Source organism: Bos taurus, chromosome 28 (genome assembly GCF_002263795.3).
Source record: "Bos taurus isolate L1 Dominette 01449 registration number 42190680 breed Hereford chromosome 28, ARS-UCD2.0, whole genome shotgun sequence".
Taxonomy (NCBI): domain Eukaryota; kingdom Metazoa; phylum Chordata; class Mammalia; order Artiodactyla; family Bovidae; genus Bos; species Bos taurus.
In genome coordinates this window covers 25283030-25302988 of record NC_037355.1, presented here as the reverse complement: position 1 = coordinate 25302988, position 19959 = coordinate 25283030, and the positions used below count along the sequence as shown (strand labels likewise).

At 38.6% G+C, this 19959-nt stretch overlaps 1 protein-coding gene across 1 annotated transcript in view; it reads right to left on the bottom strand.

The window, feature by feature from the left end:
* Nucleotides 1-290: 290 nt before the first annotated feature.
* The window catches only part of KIFBP (kinesin family binding protein), a 54679-nt gene continuing 35010 nt past the window's right edge, over nucleotides 291-19959 (bottom strand). Inside the window, exons 3-7 of the mRNA NM_001034559.2 lie at nucleotides 17897-17976; nucleotides 17429-17612; nucleotides 14802-14886; nucleotides 5988-6103; nucleotides 291-1727 (exon numbers count right to left, since the gene is read on the bottom strand). Of these exons, the coding sequence (NP_001029731.1) occupies nucleotides 852-1727; nucleotides 5988-6103; nucleotides 14802-14886; nucleotides 17429-17612; nucleotides 17897-17976 (1341 nt within the window). The 3' untranslated portion in view covers nucleotides 291-851. The remainder of the gene's footprint in view (nucleotides 1728-5987; nucleotides 6104-14801; nucleotides 14887-17428; nucleotides 17613-17896; nucleotides 17977-19959) is intronic.

Here is a 19959-nt window from a genome sequence, read left to right as displayed (position 1 = left end):
CATCTACTTAAAATAACATATATTAACAATGTTATTATGTACAGATCTTTTTTCAACAAGGCTTTAAGGTTCACCAATACACTAGGATCCTCTGAGAAACTGAAGCCAGTAGAACTTTTCTGGCACATGGCAGTATTTCAGTAAGGATACTCAGTAAGATTTTACGTGTTCTCTCTGTACAACATTACCAAAGAAATATTCTTCTCTGGCTTCAAATAAGGTAATACTTTTGAAGTATCAAAAATAAACCAATTCTTGCAAGAAGACAAAAGAATAAATGGAAGCTTTTGTTAGTGAAACAAGTCAATTTATTGTATTTCCAACAAGGCCTTTTTTTTCTCTATAATGAAACATACCACAATATTTTACAACATAACTTAGTTTTTTAATATCTCAGAAAGGAAACTTTTTTTTTTTAAGGAAAGTAAATATTTTGGGAAGAATAACTACAAGAAGTTACTTTTTCAATTTTAATACAGTAACAGTTTGCCCCCCAGGTATATTAGCCAGCATTTTTTCCCTTAACAAATCCATCAAGTAAATATTAGCCAACAAAAAACCTACTTTTAGAAAATGAGGCAGAAAAGGCTTATATTTAAATAGGAAACGAGCAATCTAAAATACCAATCACATGTCACTTAACAAGGCAATGTATTTACATAATTAGGTATAAATTATTAATTATGCTGATTAAGGTCCTAGCAAAGACTCAATTGGGCTGACTTATCTCCAGGTCAAACAGCACTCACCTGGCTATTAAGTTAAACATCACAATGGAACTGGGTCTGTTTAACTAAGGGGGAAAAATCTCCTCATTATTGCACATCTTCTGTCATTAGAAACAAGGATAATTAAGTCAGGGCCATCTTGGTTCTGAATCTCTCCATTTTTGTTGGAAGAAGACTTACCATCTCTTTACTAAGCTCTAGCTCAACTTCTATTTCCTGGGCAGCTTCAGGGTGCTTCTCACAGTAATCAACAATAAATTTGTAATGTTCCAATGATGTTGCCAAATTTTCTAGCTCTTTCTTGGGATCTGCAGTGATGATTTTGCCATAGAGGCGGGCAACTCGAAACTTAGCTAACATGGCAGGGCGAAGAACATCTTCCCCTATATGCTCAGGAAAGACTTTATTTGGGTCTCTCAGAGAGTCTAAGAAGAGCTGATAGTACTTTAGTGCTGACTTATTCAGATTATTGATTTTTTTCACAATGTGTGAATCAGGATCCCTCAGCTTGTCAGCTATGGCAACCTTCAGATCCATCATATCATAGTAAGCATGTGCAATTTCAAACTGAATCTGTCTGTTGACCAACAGGTAATACTGTGGATTGAGGTCCACGATCAGGGGCTCTAGCATAGCTATTCTGCGTTTATGCATCTTGCACCGTCTCTCCATGTCAGTTTCAAAGAATGCAAGCACCTTAAACAGAGCGCTGTGGTCTTGGACAACTTCAATATGGTCAGTGACATAACCATCAATCTGAAAGAACTCTTTTGCCTCAAAGACATAGTGCTGACCCGTTAAGAAAAGCTCTCTGGCTTCTTCAAAATCTAAAGGTCTCAGATAGCTCACTTTCTCTTCCACTGCAGAGATGGCATCACACAGTTCACCGGTTCCAAACTGCACAGCTTTTTTCCTAACACTTTCTTCCTCATCTAGTTCTTTTTTCCTTAAAGCTCTAAGTTCAGATTGTTTATCAAGATCAAGCTCTCCTATGTTGTCCTGAAAGAAAAAAATAAATTATGGTTAAGGAAGACAGACACTGACTTGTCTCCTGCTGTCAGTACTAAAGCAAATTTAAGATCCCCTGGAGAAAGGAATGGCTACCCACTCCAGTGTTCTTGCCTGGAGAAATCCATGGGCAGAGGAGCCTGGCAGGCTACAGTCCAGGGGGTTGCAAAGAGTCGGACAAAACTGAGCAACTAACACACAAGAGTAAAGACAAGAAAACCCTCTTACTTCCCAATCTGGTGGAGGGAGGTATTATAATCACATCTTTTAGACACGCAGTTGTGTCCAGCTCTTTGTGACCATATGGACTGTAGCCTGCTAGGCTCCTCTGTCCATGAGATTTCCCAGGCAAGATTATTGGAGTGGGTTGCCATTCCCTTTTCCAGGAGACCTTCTCAACCCAGGGATCCAACCTAGATCTCCCACATTGCAGGCAGATTCTTTATCACCTGAGCCACCAGGGAAGCCCACATCTTTTTAAAACTCCTAGTTTTTTTTAATATGTATCTATTTTTTTTATTTGACTGATCCAGCTCTTAACTGTGGCATGTGGGATTCTTTAGTTTGTGGCAAGCAAATTCTTACTTGCAGGCATTCAGGATCTAGTTCCCTGACCCAGGGATAGAACCCAGGCCTCCTGAATTGGGAGCGTGGAGTCTTAGCCACTGGACCACCAGGAAATCCTGACTTCTTTCTAGTTACATTCCAAGTAATTAAAAATGAAAGGAACTAGGAAAAAAGTAAATAACACAACTAAACTGTTTATTACCTTCCTCTTTGGGGAACTAACTCATTTATAGTTACTCCTTCAGATAACACAAATGCATATGAAAACGGTAAGAGTAAGAAATATTACATACATGTAACACATTGTTAGTATTGATATTTTAACATTACAGTAAGGCTGAAATCTGTCTTAAAAATATTGCAAAGAAATACCATTAATAGCATGATGTTTATGCTAAGTTATTTAATAAAATATACTACAGAGAAATGCTCTAGGTCTCTCAAAGATACTAAAATAAAGACAGTGTTAAATCTACCATCATAGTTAAAGTTATCTCCCCTACCTCCTGGGGCAAAAAAAAAAAAAGAGGAAGGAACTAAGATGGTTGAAAAATAGTCAGTTCATTCTCTTCTTCCTGGACGATAAAATTAAACATCAGATAACCAGTGGTCAGCCCCAAAGCCAGCTCTTCTCTTCATTTGAAAAGTCTTCTCTCTAGATCTGCATTGTTCAGAACAGAGTCATGTGCTGCGCGTGGATGCCTACTGAGCATTTGAAATGTCCAAACTGAGATGTGATCAGTGTAAAATAATATACACCCAATTTCCAAGACTTAGTACAAATTACAAAATAGTGCAACAACTTTTTAGTATTAATGACAAATAGAAATGAATATTTCTTTATATATTCTAGGTGGAAGAAATACAAGTTAAAATTAATTTCACCTGCTTTTTTCTTTGTCTAATGTAACCATTTCCCAGGTGGTGCTAGTGGTAAAGAACCCACTTGCCAATGCAGGAGACATAAGAGACATGGGTTCGATCCCTGGGTCGGGAAGATGCCCTGGAGGAGGGCATGGCAACCTACTCCAGTATTCTTACCTGTAGAATCCCAAGGACAGAGGAGCCTGGCAGGCTACAGTTCATGGGGTCACAAAGAGTTGGACACGACTAAAGCGACTTAGCACTGAGCACAATGTAGCCACTGGAAAACTTAAAGTGACATATGTAGCTGGTTTTCTATTTCTGTTGCTCAGCACAGCTCTACACAGGTGTCTCCATCTGTGCCCATGGTTGCCATCCACAGGAGGAGCACCCACAAATCTTCAGGTACACCGGGCTCTTATTAGGCTCCAGACCCATAACTAAAGCACCTCACACACCTCCTGCTCCTCTCAGGAGACTAGGACCCCTCATCCTCAGTATGTCCACAATGGAACTCTCCCTCTTCCGCAAACAGGTTCCTATTCTACTCTTATTTTAGTGAAGGTCACTCCCTCGATCTGGACAGCCAGCCGATGCAGGAGAATCATCCTTGATGTCTCTCTCCTCTCTTAGCCCACACTTCGTGTCTATCATCAAATCCTTTCTGTCTTGCCCCCTAAATAACCTCTTGCACCCACTCTTTCCCACCATCTCTTCTGCCACCATCCTAGCCCAAGATCCCTTCACATCTCACCCACACTGTTCCAGTGACCTAAGTAATCTTCCTCGTCCACACCTGCCTTCCCTCAATCCTCCATTCTGCCACCTAAGTGATCAGTCCAAACCCTCCCGCCCCCCACCAAGGCTTCCAGTTATGGAAGGCCCAGCATGTTCCAGCCCTTTTCTAACTCGGCCTTCTATCACACATGCTCTCTCTGCTCCAGCCTCACAGGCCTTGCTCCATCATTTCCACCACCATGCTCCCTACACCTCAGAACTTTTCAACATGCTGCTTCAGCTCCTTGGAATGCTGTGCTTTTTCTCCAGTCTAGAAATTCCTACGCATTCCCAGAGCTTCCTTCGGATGTTACTTCCTCCCATTGTGACTTTTTTATATCTTGTGTCTCTCCTTTGTGGAACTTACTGAAGTTGCACTTCTGTATGACGTAAAAAACCAGGTCTATTTTTGTTCATCATAGTACAATGACTACTATAAACCTGTCAGAAATAAATACCTAAATTTATGTTATTAAACTTGAATTAAAGAAGGCTTTTCAGATAAGCAGATGACCAAAGGATGAAGCTAAGGTAACAGCCAGATTAAAGAAATCTGAGTAATTTAGTGGTGTGGTCACTGTGTGAGTTTAAAACAAGCAGGTGGTAAATTCCAGTGCCCAGTCTGGAACGCACGGACTAAAGGAACGGCAAGCGTAAGCCACAGGGTGCTCTGCTCGACACGGTCACTTCAAATGCAGGCCCAAGCCTCTAAATCGTGTTTACTTACCTGCTTCCTGGCAGTGTCTTTATTTACACACTTTCTAGACTGCTTTCCGAGCAGAAGAATGCTGACAGATTTTCCAGGCTGCAGTTTCTCTAGACGTAAAACTCCCTAGTTCTTCTCCCCACACCCTTCCTTTTCCAAATATGCCTCATCTTTGCACTACCTCCAAAGTGCTCTCACCTTTGAAACACTCCTGCTTCTGGGGTTTTGTGGTTTGTTTGCTTTTATTTTGTATAGTAGTTTCACAAGGTTCTATATTTACTAGTAAAACAGTTACACTTTACTGCATGTAAACAGAAGAGAGGCCTGACAACTCCTCCAGGAAAGTCTCCTGGAGAATATGCATCCAAATGATTTATTTTCCTCTGTAGTGTTAGTCTCTCAGCTGTGTCTGACTCTTTGTGACCCCAGGGACTGTAGCCCTCCAGGCTTCTCTGTCCATGGAATTCTCTAGACAAGAATACTAGAATGGGTTGCCATTCCCTTCTCCAGGGGAATCTTCCTGACCCAGGGATAGAATCTGGGTCTTCTGCATTGCAAGCAGATTCTTTACCATCTGAGCCACCAGAGCTCTGATTAGGAACTAGAATCCATTAAGTATGGATTAGTAATAGTGGTATCAACAATGATAGTTAACACTGATTGAGGACTTAGTTACCTCTTTCTGAGCCCTTTAAACATATTTAACTCACAGAAACACTATTAAGTAATATTATTATCTCCATCTTACTTGTGAGGAAACTGAGACACAGAGAAGTTAACTGCCATGGAGACACAGCCACAAACTAACAGGGCTGTTTCCAGATACATTCATACTTCTATTTTTATCAATATATATATTTACTGTCTGAAGTATATAAAGATTAGTAAGATTTCCTGCCATCAGGTTGCTTCCAGTCTAAGAAGAGGTAAAGGAATAAGATAAGAATATGAATAAGAACAATGCAAAGTCAAGTGACTTAGGGAGGGTTCTTGAGGGAGAAGAGATCTGTAGGCTTTAAGAATCGTATATACATTCAATAGTTTTTGAGCACCTGTTATGTCTAGAAATTGGTACATAGTATGAATATGATGAAGACTCCCCTCTGATGGGGCTTATGCTCTATCCAATAGCAAGTCTTGAAGGAAGAGGTGCTGTTTGAGACAGCCTTAATGGATGAGTAAGATTTGGATAGGCTGAGACAGGGAAAGCAAGAAACAAGCTTTCTGCATGCCACAAATAATACACATGCAGTGAGCCAATGAGCATACTTCCCATTTTAAGCTTTTACTTACATCCTACTGTTTAAGACAGAAAAGATCACTTTTGACTGTATTACCTGCATGGAAAGTTGGGCATTCTGCATGAGAGTCAAACAGTACTTGATCCAGCATCTTGCTATTTCCCCTTTTCTTTGGTGATAAAGCTCTGGCACATCTCCTTCAGCTTCCGTAGCTAAAAGGTACAACGTGACTTGTGTAAGCCAATGGTCACAACTGTAATTTTCATTGTGTATGCCATTCTTCTTTATATCACTCTTGATTATAAAAATAACAAGTCCTAACTGAAGCAGTGGGAAGAAACTCACCCAAAATTCCTACCACCCAGAGGTTCTTTCTAGTTTTTTTTCTTTTGTATTACCTACAGGTAGAAACTAAGGTCACCACATATATTAAATTTTGAGTACAAGCACCTCAGATATTGCTGGATTGGTTCCAGATCACCGCAGTAAAATGAGTCTCATGAATTTTTGGTTTTCTGTGGCTTATAAAAGTTAAGGTTTGCACTATGGTCTAGTCTATTAAGTGTGCAATAGCATTGTCTTAACAATGTACACATTCTCATTAAAAAATACTTTATTGCTAAAAAAAATGCTAAACATCATTTAAGGCTTCAGAGTCATAATCTTTTTTTTTTTGGTTAGAGGGTCTTGCCTCATTGCTGAGGGCTGCTGACTGATCAGGGTGCTGGTTACTGAAGGCTGAGGTAGGGAGGCTGTGGCCGTTCCTTAAAATAAGACAACAGAGAAGTTTGCTGCATGATGGACTCTTTCTTTCAGGAACAATGTCTTCTGTAGAATGCAATGCTATTTGATAGCATTTTACCCACAGTAGAACTTCTCTCAAAATTAGTCAATCCTCTCAAACCCTGCCACTACTTTATCAAGTTTATGTAATATTCTAACTCCTCTGTTGTCATTTCAACAATTTTCACAGTATCTTCACCTGGAGTAGATACCATCTCAAGAAACCACTTTCTTTGCTCATCCCTAAGAATCAAGTCCTCATCTGTCAAAATTTAGCATGAGATTGTAGCAACTCAGACAAACCTTCAGGTTCAACATTTTAAAAATATTTATTTACCTATTTATTCAGCTGCACTGGGTCTCAGTCGTGACGGATGAGAGCTCTGGTTGTGGCATGTGGAATCTAATTACCTGAAAAGGGACCAAATGTCGGTCCCTTGCTTTGAGAGCTATTAGCCACTGGACTACCGGGGAAGTCCCCTAGGTTCAACTTTTCATTTTAGTTCTCATGCTATTTCTACTATATCTGCAGTTACTTCCTCCACTACAGTCTTGCAGCCCTCAAAATCATCCCTGAGGGTCTGGTCAACTTATTCCAAACTGCTGTTAATGTTGATATTTTGACCTCTTCCCATGAATTACAAATCTTCTTAATGACATCTAGAATGGTGAATCCTTTCCAGCAGATTTTCAATTTACTTTACCCAGATATATCAGAGGAGTCGCATCTACGGCAGTGATAGCCTCATGATTTTTTTCTTCAAATAATAAGACTTGAAAGTCGAAATGACTCCTTGATCTATGGGTTACAGAATGAATGTTGTGTTAGCAAACAACATTAATCGTAAGTACATCTCCATAAGAGCTCTTGGATGACCCAGGTACACTGTCAAGGAGCTATAATACTTTGAAAGGAATTTTTTTTTTGGAACAGTAGGTCTCAGCGATGAGCTTAAAATTTCCAGGAAACCATGTGTTGTCATCCAGGTTTTGTTGCTCCATTTACAGAGCACAGGTAGCATGACTGGCATAAAGCATAATCAGCATAATTTTTAAGGACCCTAGGATTTTCAGAATGGTAAAATCACCAGCTGCACTAGCCCCTAACAAGAGTCAGCAGCTTGTCCTTTGAAGCCAGGCACTGACTTCTCCCCAGCTATGAAAAGTCCTAGATGGCCTCTTCTTCCAACAGAAGGCTGTTGTGGCCATACTGAAAGTCTGTGTAGTGTAGCCACCTTCATTAACGATCTTAGCTGGATCTTCTGGGTAACTCGCTACTTCACCTTGCCCTTTTATGTTATGGAGACGACTTCCTTCTGTAAATCTCAACTTCAAACTTTTCTTCTGCAGCTTCCTCACCCCTCTCAGCCTCCACAGAATTGAAGAAAATTAGGGCCCGGCTCTGGATTAGCCTTTGGCTTAGAGGAATGTTGTGGCTGGTTTGATCTTCTATCCAGACCACTAAAACTTTCTCCATTATCAGCAGTAAGGCTGTTTTGCTTTCTTATCATTTGTGTGTTCACTGGAGTAGCACTTCTAACGTCCTTCAGCAACTTTTTCTTTGCATTCATAACTTGGCTAACTTGCACAAGAGGGAGTATCTTCTGGCCCATTTTTACATGCATTCCTCACTAAGTTTAATTATTTCTAGCTTTTAGCTTAAAGTGTGAGATGTGCAACTCTTCCTTTTACTTCAAGGTCATGGTAGGGTTATTAACTGATCTAATTTTGATAATGCTGTGTCTTCAGGAAATAGAGAGGCCCAAGGAGAGGGAGGGCAACACAAGGCAACAGCCAGTCAGTGGAGCAGTCAGAACACGTTTACCAACTAACGTTACCATCTTATATGGACATAGTCAGTGGCACCCAAAACAATTTCAACAGTGAAAGATCACTGATCACAGGCCATCATAACAAATAATAATGAAAAAGTGTGAAATATAGGCATTACCAAAGTGTGATAAAGACATGAATTGAGAAAATGCTCTTAGAAAAACAGTATTAAAAAAAAAAAAAGAAAAGAAAAACAGTATTGATCAATTGCTCCAGAGCTGCCACAAAACATTTTTTTTTTTAATTCAGTGAAATGTAATAAAATGAGGGCTTCCCTGATGGCTCAGATGGTAAAGAATATGCTCCCAATGCGGGAGACCCAGGTTCGATCCCTGGATCGGGAAGATACCCTGGAGCAGGGAATGGCAACCCAAACTCTTGCCTGGAGAATTCCATGGACAGAAGAGCCTGGTGGGTTACAGTCTATGGGGTCACAAAGAGTCGGACATGACTGAGCGACTAACACAACATACTTATCACTATCAACTCTTTAACGTCATTTTTAAGTCCAGCATCATGGACAATGTATAGAAATATATTTCTATACTTCAGTCATTCTTCTAATACTGGCCACTGTTTCCAATTCCTCTTTACAAACAACTCTAAACAGGAAGATCTCTGTACATAGATTTGTCTGGATTTTCAATTATTTCCTTAAGATAGATTCCTAGATGTGAAATTTACTGGGTCAGAGTTTACACCATTTAAAATGTTCTTGATACACACGCCAAATTATTTTCAACAAATACTCTAACAACATATAAGGCTGCTCAATAAAGTCATTTTAAAAACACTGAACACAGCCAATGTTTTAGCTTTCTACTTTGAAGAGTAAAAACAAAGCCTCTCACTGGAGGTTTAGTTCTCATTAACTATTTATATTTGTGGACAAATAACCTTTTAGACTTCAACCAATCTATGATTAATTGAATGTAATAAGAGAAAAAAAATTAATTTTATAATGTATACTCCTCTAACTCAGCCTCTGTATTCTTCTGATCCTTAATGATACAGTTACTTTATTATAAAACTCGTTAGGTGACCAACACAGTTTTTAGACTGAGATAACTGACGTATTATATTAGTTCCAGGTGTACAACATAATGGGATGAGACCTTTTAAGACCTACTCTGTTAGCAAATTTCAAATATGCAATCAATACACTGTAACACACTATGCTGTACCTTACATCCCCATGACTTATAAATTTTATGACGCCCTTCACATTCACCCACACCCACCTCTGGCAACCACCAATGTGTTCTCTGTACCTAGGAATTGTGTTTTCTTGGATTCCACATAGAAGTGAAATCATACAGTGTGTGCCATTCTCTGATTTCACTTAGTATGATGCCCTAAGGTCCATTCATGTTGTCAAAAATGGCAAGATTTGTTTTCTTCTTTTTCTCTATCTTTCCACATACCATTGTAATAGCTAAGATTTACTTTTCACTTTCCAAAAAACCATTTTCATCCCTAGTAAGAACATACACTTTAGGTATTTTAAGTATCTTGTTAGAAACCAACGCCCATTATCATGATGTTCAGCCTGTTGTACAGAACAAGTTTGGGAAAACTTTTTCCCAAACACTGTAGGTTTGATTTTTATCTGTCCTGAGCCTTTGCAAGGTTGCAGAGCCCCCCAACCAATTTCAGAGAGCAGAGATCAGGACAGCGGCTCTACCTGGGGAGAAGCAAGTTGCTCATCTCCCAGCAGTGATAAGTCACTGATCAGCTGGATCATGTCCTTCATATGAATGTTTGGTTCTGTAGAAAAGGCGATTTTTAATCCCAACAGTAAAACTTTTCTACCTGGATTCTAAGGAAACAATATACAGCTGATTCTCATCATTCATGGTAGTTATGTTCTATAAAGTCACTGTGAATAATAAATTAGGGAACGCTAAAATACTACACCTAGGGGAAACACAGAGTTAGGTTCTAATGAGCTTCTGGACACACTATTTTCATCAAGTGATCAATATATAACATTTTACATGCATTTCTGTTTAAAGACGCCTTGTTTCATGTCTAACTACTGACTCTAACAATGAACTCGTGGCCAACAGCACTGTCGCCTGTGCCTGAATGAAGCTTGTCTAACACTGCATTTTCTCCAGAAGGTGCTTCACAGCCTTCATGTGCTTACAAACACTAGATACCACCTCAGCACTACAGCTGGGGCCATTTTAAACAACAAAATGCAGAACAATCTGAAAAGTGTGGAACTAAATAGACCACAAAAAGTATACTTGCTTATAGTATGAGGGCTTGAAATGAGAAGGCAGAGCATTACCTTGATCAACCTCAAATGGTAATGTGCACCTCAGGTGTCTTAAACCCTCTGGCTCTCTGCAAATGACCACAGAAGTGCCTCGAGTAATAATCTTGGGGTTATAAGTACATTGTAGCAAGTAGGCAAATTCAAAGATATGAAGCCCTTGATCTTTCCTTTTTAGACATAGTTTTATGGATTATAGCTTATGGATATGAGTAAGTGACCTCCTTAAGGTCTGGAACCAAAAGTAACTGGACTGATACCATACTAAAATGTGCTCAGAGGTCCTATGTGGGCATATTACTGTTTTTTTTTTTTTTTTAATATTATAGTTGATTACGGAGAAGGCAATGGCACCCCACTCCAGTACTCTTGCCTGGAAAATCCCATGGGCGGAGGAGCCTGGTGGGCTGCAGTCCATGGGGTCGAGAAGAGTCGGACACGACTGAGCGACTTCACTTTCACTTTTCACTTTCACGCATTGGAGAAGGAAATGGCAACCCACTCCAGTGTTCTTGCTGGAGAATCCCAGGGACGGGGGAGCCTGGTGGGCTGCTGTCTACGTGGTCGCACAGAGTCTGACACTACTGAAGTGACTTAGCAGTAGCAGCAGCATAATTAACAATGTTGTGTTAGTGTACAGCAGGGTAACTCAGTTATACATATACACGTATCATTTTTCAAATTCTTTTTCCATTTAGGTTATTACAGCATATTGAGCAGAGTTCCCTATGCTATACAGGAGGTCCTTTCACGTGTGTACATGTGTGTACATGTCAATCCCAAATTCCCAATCTAACCCTTCTCCCAATTTTCCCGCCTGGTAACCGTGAATTTATTCTCCAAATGGGGGAGTTTGTTTCTCATTTGTAAAGAAGTTCATTTGTATCATCTTTTTTAGATTCCACTTAAAAGTGATATCATATGGTATTTGTTTTTTCCTGTCTGCACTTAGTATGATAATCTCCAGGTCCATCCATGTTGCTACAAACAGCACTACTCCATTCTGTTTAATGGCTGAGTAATATTTCATTGAAAAGACAACCCAAAGAATGGGAGAAAATATTTGTAAATGATGTGATGGACAATGGATTAATCTCCAAAATTTAAAAATAGCTCACATGGTTCAACAGCAAAACAACCTAATCAAAAATGGGCAGAAGACCTGAATAGACATTTCTCCAAAGACATTTAGATAGCCAAGAGGCACATGAAAAAATGCTCAACATTGCTACTTTTTAGAGAAATGAGGTATCACCCCACACCAGTCAGAATGGCCATCATCAAAAAGTCTACTAATAATAAATGCTGGAGAGGGTGTAGAGAAAAGGGAACTCTCCCACATTGTTGGCAGGAATGTAATTTGGTGCAGCCACTATGGAGAGCAGTATGGAAGGTCCTTAAGAAACTAAAAACAGATGAACTACCATACGATCTAGCAATCCCACTCCTGGGCATATATCTGGAGAAAACCACGGTTCAGGAGGATGCATGCACCTCCGTGTTCACTGCAGCACTGTTGACAGCAGCCAAGTCATAGAAACAACCTAAATGTCCACTGACAGATTAACTAAAGAAGGTGTGACACACATATACACAGTGGAATATTACTTGGCCATTAAAAAGACACTGCTATATTTACAATAGGTTACCTACAAGGCCCTACTGTAGAGCACATGGAACTTGGCTGTTTTCCTGAAACATAACACTGTTAACTAACTATACTCCAATATAAAATAAAATTTTTAAATAATTCTAGAAAGTTCCAAAAGCAAAACTTGAATTTGCCACATGTTGTCCATTACTTATATAGCATTTACACTGTATTTAGTACTGTAAATTCTCTAGAGATGATTTAATATATACAAGAGAGGATGTGTATTGGTTATATGCATTATGACTGGAGCATCCACAGGTGTTTGCTATCTGGGGGGGGATGGGGGGGCGGTCCTGGAACCAATCTCCTGTGGACACCAAGGGGCAACTGCACCCAAGAATTGCTGGATCACATACAGCTCTATTTTTAATTTCTTGCAGAGCTTCCATACAGTTTTCATAGTGGTTACACCAATTTACAATACCACCATAGTGCACACGGGTCCCCTTTTCTACACCTTCACCAACACTTGTTATTTCTTGTCTTCTTGATAATGGCCAATTAATACGTGTGAAGCGATAGCTTGTTTTGGTTCTGACTGGCTCAAATACACACGCTGACTGTGCTGTGATTTATAAAACTAAGTGAAACACTATAATTAAAACTAGATATTTGGACACATCACATATATAGTATTCCAACCAAAAACGTATAATCTGAATCTTAGTGTAAGGAAACAAACACCGAATGGTAGAAAATCTATAAAATAAGAGGCCTATATTTTTTCAAAAATGCCTGATGAAAGAAAAGCTGAGGAACTGGTCCAGATTAAAGACGACTAAAGAGATGTGACAACTACTATGGAAAACAGTATGCAGGTTCCCTAAAAAACTGAAAATAGACCTACCCTATGATCCTGCAATCCCACTCCTGGACATATATCCAAAGAGAACCATAATTCAAAATGATATGCACACCCCAATATTCACTGCAGCACTATTTACAATACCCAGGAAATGGAAGCAAGAATGGATAAACAGAAGAATGGATAAAGATCTGGTACATATATACAATGGATTATTGCTCAGACATAAAAAAAATGAAACAATGTCATCTGCAGCAACACGGATGGACTTAGAGATATGAGTGAAGTCAGAGAAAGACAAGTATCATATGCTATCACTCATATAGGAAATCTTAAAAACGGTACAAATGAACCTATTTATAAAATAGAAATAACAGGGAGGAAAGCAGGGCAGGGAGGGACAAACTGGGAGACTGGGACTGACATACACACATTCTCTCTCTCTCTCTCTCTCTCTCTCTCTCTAAGTCGCTTCAGTCGTGTCCGACTCTGTGCGACCCCATAGACGGCAGCCCACCAGGCTCCGCCATCCCTGGGATTCTCCAGGCAAGAACACTGGAGTGGGTTGCATTTCCTTCTCCAATGCATGAAAGTGAAAAGTGAAAGTGAAGTCGCTCAGCCGTATCCAACTCTTAGCGACCCCATTGACTGCAGCCTACCAGGCTCCTCCGTCCATGGGATTTTCCTGGCAAGAGTACTGGAGTGGGGTGCCATTGCCTTCTCCGGACATATACACATTACTATATATAAAACAGATAACTAATAAGGACATACTGTATACCACAGGGAACTCTTCTCAATATTCTGTAATGACCTATATGGGAAAAGAATCTTTACCATCTGAGCCACCAGGGTAGCCCCTGGGAAAAGAATCTAAAGACTGGATAGATGTATATGCAAAGCTGATTCACTTTGATGTACAGCAGAAACTAACAACACTATAAATCAACTATATGTCAATAAAATTTTTTTTTAAGTACTAGAGAAACTAGTTGAAACTCCAGTACTTTGGCCACCTCATTGGAAAAGACTCTGATGCTGGGAGGGATTGGGGGCAGAAGGAGAAGGGGACGATAGAGGATGAGATGGCTGGATGGCATCACCGACTCAATGGACATGAGTTTGAGTGAACTCCGGGAGTTGGTGATGGACAGGGAAGCCTGGCGTGCTGCGATTCATGGGATCACAAAGAGTCAGACACGACTGAGCGACTGAACTGAACTGAGAGAAACTAGTACTATAGAGAAACTGCTACAAAGGATGTTATGGAGACAGCTGCTAAATATGAATTATAGATAAAAGAACTGTACCTATGTTACATTTCCTGTTCTATGATTATGTAAGAAAATATTTTTCGGAAAAACTCGCTGAAGTATTAGGGGGTAATGGAGCCTAAACATATCTGCAAATGAGGCAAATATAAAAATTTGGTGAGTTCAGATGGGCCTATGGTAATTCTTTGTTCTGTTCTTGAATTTTCTAAATTAACATGATTTCAAAAATAAAGTGATTTTTTTTAAAGTTATATAATGAAACATGTACACATAAACTTACTGTCTTCTGTGGTTCGGATCTTTCCAATTTGACCAAAAATGACATTAGCAGCTGATAAACAGTGTCTGGCCTCCATAAAGCATTGCTGTTGCAGAAATAAGAATAAATTCAATTATCACAAAACCTTATTTGCAAGAGATACTTGCATAGTCTCTTAATATGGGAAAAGCTCTAAATTCAGATAAAAAACACTACTAAGGAGACCCTGTATGGTAACTAAACAAGAAAGTATATAAGACATGTCTGAATATTATTTGGTTAAAAAACTATCTTAAAGATTAAAATAACAATACCCTCAAACTCTTAATAATCCAAACTGCCTGGAGAAATGCTTGCTGATTGGAAACTAGCCCCTTCAGGAATCAGTCAGCAGAAAAGAACGGCTGTCATCCTAGAGTCCACCACACATCCGCGTCCTTTAAGCTTCAGTCTGAATAGCCAAGTTACATTCTGTCAACGGACTGGAAGATTTCATCTTTTTCAAGTTTAGAGATCCCCTTTAAATCCAATCATTCAAAGGCAAGCAGGATAAATACTGATAAGAGATTCCTGTCTTCTGAAATCTTTCCAATTGTACATATAATGAGGCTTCCCAAGTTTTGAAGTCAACAGGCTTCCACAGACAAACTCTATGGAACTGCTTTACCAATACAGTTGAAGACTTCACAATCAAACCAGGGCATGGTAAGCTTCTCAAACCCTTGGAGAAGATCTCCTTGTTACTTACTTTACATGTGTCATGTAAGTCACAGGAATACTCGGCAGAAGTACCAAGTTAAAAGTCAAATTTTAGTTGGAAGCCACCCTTGTTAAATGTCTATTTCATATTAGTAACACTGATTTTGCTAAGGTGGTTTTTAACAGTTGACTATGACTTTAAAATCTCAGCACTCAATGTATCTCCCCATTATGGTAAATTCAGAAGCCATCTTGAGCACAGCTGGGTACCATGTGTAGTACTAGCCCAGCAGTATCTACAGCTCAAAATATTGGTGTTAAACCTCAAAATCCAAAAGAAAGTTACAGTTTACATAAAGAAGTTTTAATTGTTGGTCTGTGACTTCTTATTCATTATCACTTCAGCACTGTCCAGACTGGTTATCTGAAAGCAACCACTGTTAGAACTAACAGTGAGTGTGCATGGTGTCCCCTACGTGGCTGGTAAATGTGGGACTTTAGCACCTGCAAGGCAGGGACTCACTACGTAGCAAAACCTCATGGAACCAGATGAAATGACAGTGACATAAATGACAATTGTATTAAAAAAAATAAAAAGGCTCAAATCTCTCTTCACATTATAACTTAGCTAGTTGGAACAAAACTTACAAAACACTTTGGTAAAAAAAGAAAAAATAAAAGCACAGGGTGGGGGGACGTCCTCATGAAATTTACTGCATGCTCTACATAAGCAATGCTTAACAACTTTAAACTTGTAATTACACTTTAACATCTGGATATCTTAGTACAATTACAGTGAATAATTTTAAAGTTGCTAAACAAAATAAGGTGCTTCTGGGAACTATTTTAAAAAAGTGCCACAAGCAGAAGCACCAGGTAAGTTTTGATGATCACAATGAAATGAATTAATGAGATTTAGATTTAACTGAATGCTCTGATATATGCAGTAGCGTTACTTACACGCTTGATCTTAGACCAAAGTCCTAGAAGCGATGCTGTAGTCACCACAGCCCTTTCTCTCCTGCTAATAGCTTTTCTGAATGAAATTCTGTGGGACAATACTTTAAACACAGGGCGCATTTATAGAACCAGCACTAACAAGACACTTAGGAAGGATATAGGCCCAGTAAGGATACAGCAGCAGATAAAGAGAGATCTAAGAAGGAACTCTGATAAGCAAAGAATTACCAAAGTTTCAGAGGCATGTGAATTCAAAATACAAAGAAAAGTTATTTCTATTACTGAGATATTGAGAATTAATATAAAATCTGGCTGGAAAAGGAGGCTTTAAAGTGTGTTAGCATTAAAAATCCTTTTAAGGGCTAAAAAACTGAAAAGGTCAATTAAGAATATATCTACATAAAAAAATAAAAAGATATCTACATAATTCAGGATAATTCTGAAAGCAATGAAGAAGCTCAAATTTGTCCTTGTGTAATACTCTAGGAAAAAATATAACCACCCAGAACTCTGGAACTGAGCAAGACATTCCCAACACAGAATAAGTTGCACAAAGGAGTTAATTCTAAAGAATAACTGAGAGCATTACATGCTTCTATCAAAGCCCACATTTAACAGTCAACTTCCTCAGACAAATTCTCACACTTGCCAGATTACCAATGCATAAAGATAAAGTTAAATCTACAAGATAAAATCTGCAACTTAAGGTAACATTTCACGAAAACAGAGATAGCCTGCCTGTATCAAAAAAGAATTGGTCTTAAGCAACATGTAGGACATAGTAAAATTATTTTAAGATTCAAAAGGATTATTGCAACAAAAGCTACAAACTTGAGTACACTGGCAAACTGGACTGCATTTTTCTATTTAGTTTACATCATAAACGACAAGCTATCTGTTTTTAAAAGATGACATTTTCAACATTCTTTCAGTTCTATTTTTATACACATATTGGTAACTCTGGTAGGTAACTACTCTGAGTAGCTTACCTTATTGATGTAAAACTGTGACAAGGTAGCAGCATTAATAGCCCACTCCATGGGATGGTAGGCGTTGTGCTCAAGCTGGCGTTTGAGGGTACTGTGGCAATAATGGGCAGCCTTCTCAAACATTTCCATATGCTGGTAGACTTGAGCCAGGTAATACAGATTATGAGTGTAAACCTTCTCAAATCTATAAAGGAAAAAATATCTCTGTAACAGTGTATAATTTATAAGGAACTTTCAAATCTATCAAATTTATAAGGAACTTGTTATCTTGACCCTCCAGTTCGTATGACTACTGTATTTGACAGATAAGGAAACTGAGTCCCAGATATAAACTGGGTAACGCATCTAGGAAGTGGCAAATGAAGGTTTTAATCTGTAACCTTTGCCTTGAAAGAGAAAATATTGAGCAATCATCTCAAATACACTATGTGGAAATAACTGTGAGGGCTGATCTCTAGACCTGCTCACCTTTTTGATCTCTCCTGTTCAGGAAGTTTCTCTTCTTCAGGAAGAAAATGCTCAGTAGGGTCAAGAGGAGGACTCCCAATCTGCAATCAAAGAAGAAGAAACTAAATTTTTACTGCAAACACCAAGCGCTTTCCTCTGGAGGAACTTGGGAAATCAAATTTGATTTTTTTTTTTAATTTTTACTTCATTTTTAACTAGTTTATTTTCACATACTATCTAAGAAGTAACTTCTTAACAATAATCTTAGAGTCAAACAAATAAAAAGAGAATACATACAAGCTCACACTTAACAATACTTTATTTTTTTTTTTAACAATACTTTAATTACTGCTCAGGAGAACTTCAAATACACTTTAAAAATCTTTCATTTTTAGAGATGTATAATTCTATAGGTATCTTAAGTCTTAATCTTCTCACAAACAAAAGCTCTTCTGAAAACTTACATAAGCATGACGTGTAACAAAATGTATATAAGTCCTCAGAGCAATATTGTTCTAAGCTAACCACCAGTAAAAATCAAAGTTTCCAATATTTATTCCAATATTGTCAGGGAAACAAGGACAGCATACACAGATTACCCCCCTTTCAACACAGGGAAATTAAAGTCAGTTATTCCATCATTTATTACCTTGGGCAAGTTACCCCATCTCTTGTTATGTTTCCTCATCTATAAAGTAAGGATAATAAACATCTACCTCAACAAGTAGTTATGAGGATTCGCTGAATTAATACATATAAAAAACCATATAATCTCATCTGAGGTCTTCCAAAAAAAGCTGCTGCTGCTAAGTCGCTTCAGTCGTGTCCAACTCTGTGCGACCCCATAGACAGCAGCCCACCAGGCTCCCCCATCCCTGGGATTCTCCAGGCAAGAACACTGGAGTGGGTTGCCGTTTCCTTCTCCAGTGCGTGAAAGTGAAAAGTGAAAGTGAAGTCGCTCAGTGTGTCTGACTCTTCGAGACCCCATGGACTGCAGCCTACCAGGCTCCTCCACCCATGGGATTTTCCAGGCAAGAGTACTGGAGTGGGGTGCCATTGCCTTCTCCGTCCAAAAAAAGCAGAACTACTTAACCACTGCCTCATTCTACTTCCGGGAGGACAGGCTCATCTGCCTTAAACTAAATTCACTAAACTTCAAATAGCAACCATGGTTTTCGTTAAAAAAAAAAAAAAAGTGACCTTATATTCTGGATGCAAATATTAAAAGGATCACTTCTGTTCCTAGAATTCACAAAAAGTAAGAATGGCTAAGACAGGAAGCAAGGCCTAAGGCAAACTAAGTATTCTTCAGAAACCTCCTTAACAACTTTGAGGGCTGTTTTGAATGCTTAGCCCTGTCCTGACGAGAGGAATTAATGTATTCTTTATGTACATACTATATCACACATCATACTGTAACACAGTCAAACCAGTCTCTTAAATAAAAAAGAGGTACAATTAAGAACAAAGAATTTTGCTATGTGTTTTATGTTTTTATATTAATACTAGTATTTAATGAAATATAGGTAATAATATTAAATGAAATGACATTAAATGCTAATTAATACTAGTATTTAATGAAATACAATCTTCACATTTTAAACTAACAATGTCATGTGTAAGACTATGATCCTAAACTCATAAAGGCAACAAACACATCAATCTGGCTTTGTGAGGCTCTGCCCTTAGCACTTTATGAGGAAATTTTTAAAACTAAGGTAGAATATCCACAGCTTTTAAAATTCAATTTGGTGATATATTCCTCAGAAAAAGTGTTAATGGCCTAAAAATGCACATTCAAAAATGTACGTTAAACTAATCAAAAATGGTCAACCTAAAAAAAACATTTTCTGAAAAGAAAAACACACAACTAAGAGGCACATGAAAACATGCTCAAAACTGTTTTCTAATAATAATTGGAAAAATTCAACTCAGAATTAAAAACGAGACATCATCTCAAACCACTCAGAAAACCCATCATCAAAATTTCTACAAACAATAAAAGCTCAAGAGGGTGTACAGAAAAAGGAACACTTCCACACTGCTAGTAGCAAAGTAAACTGGTACACCTACATGAAAAGGAG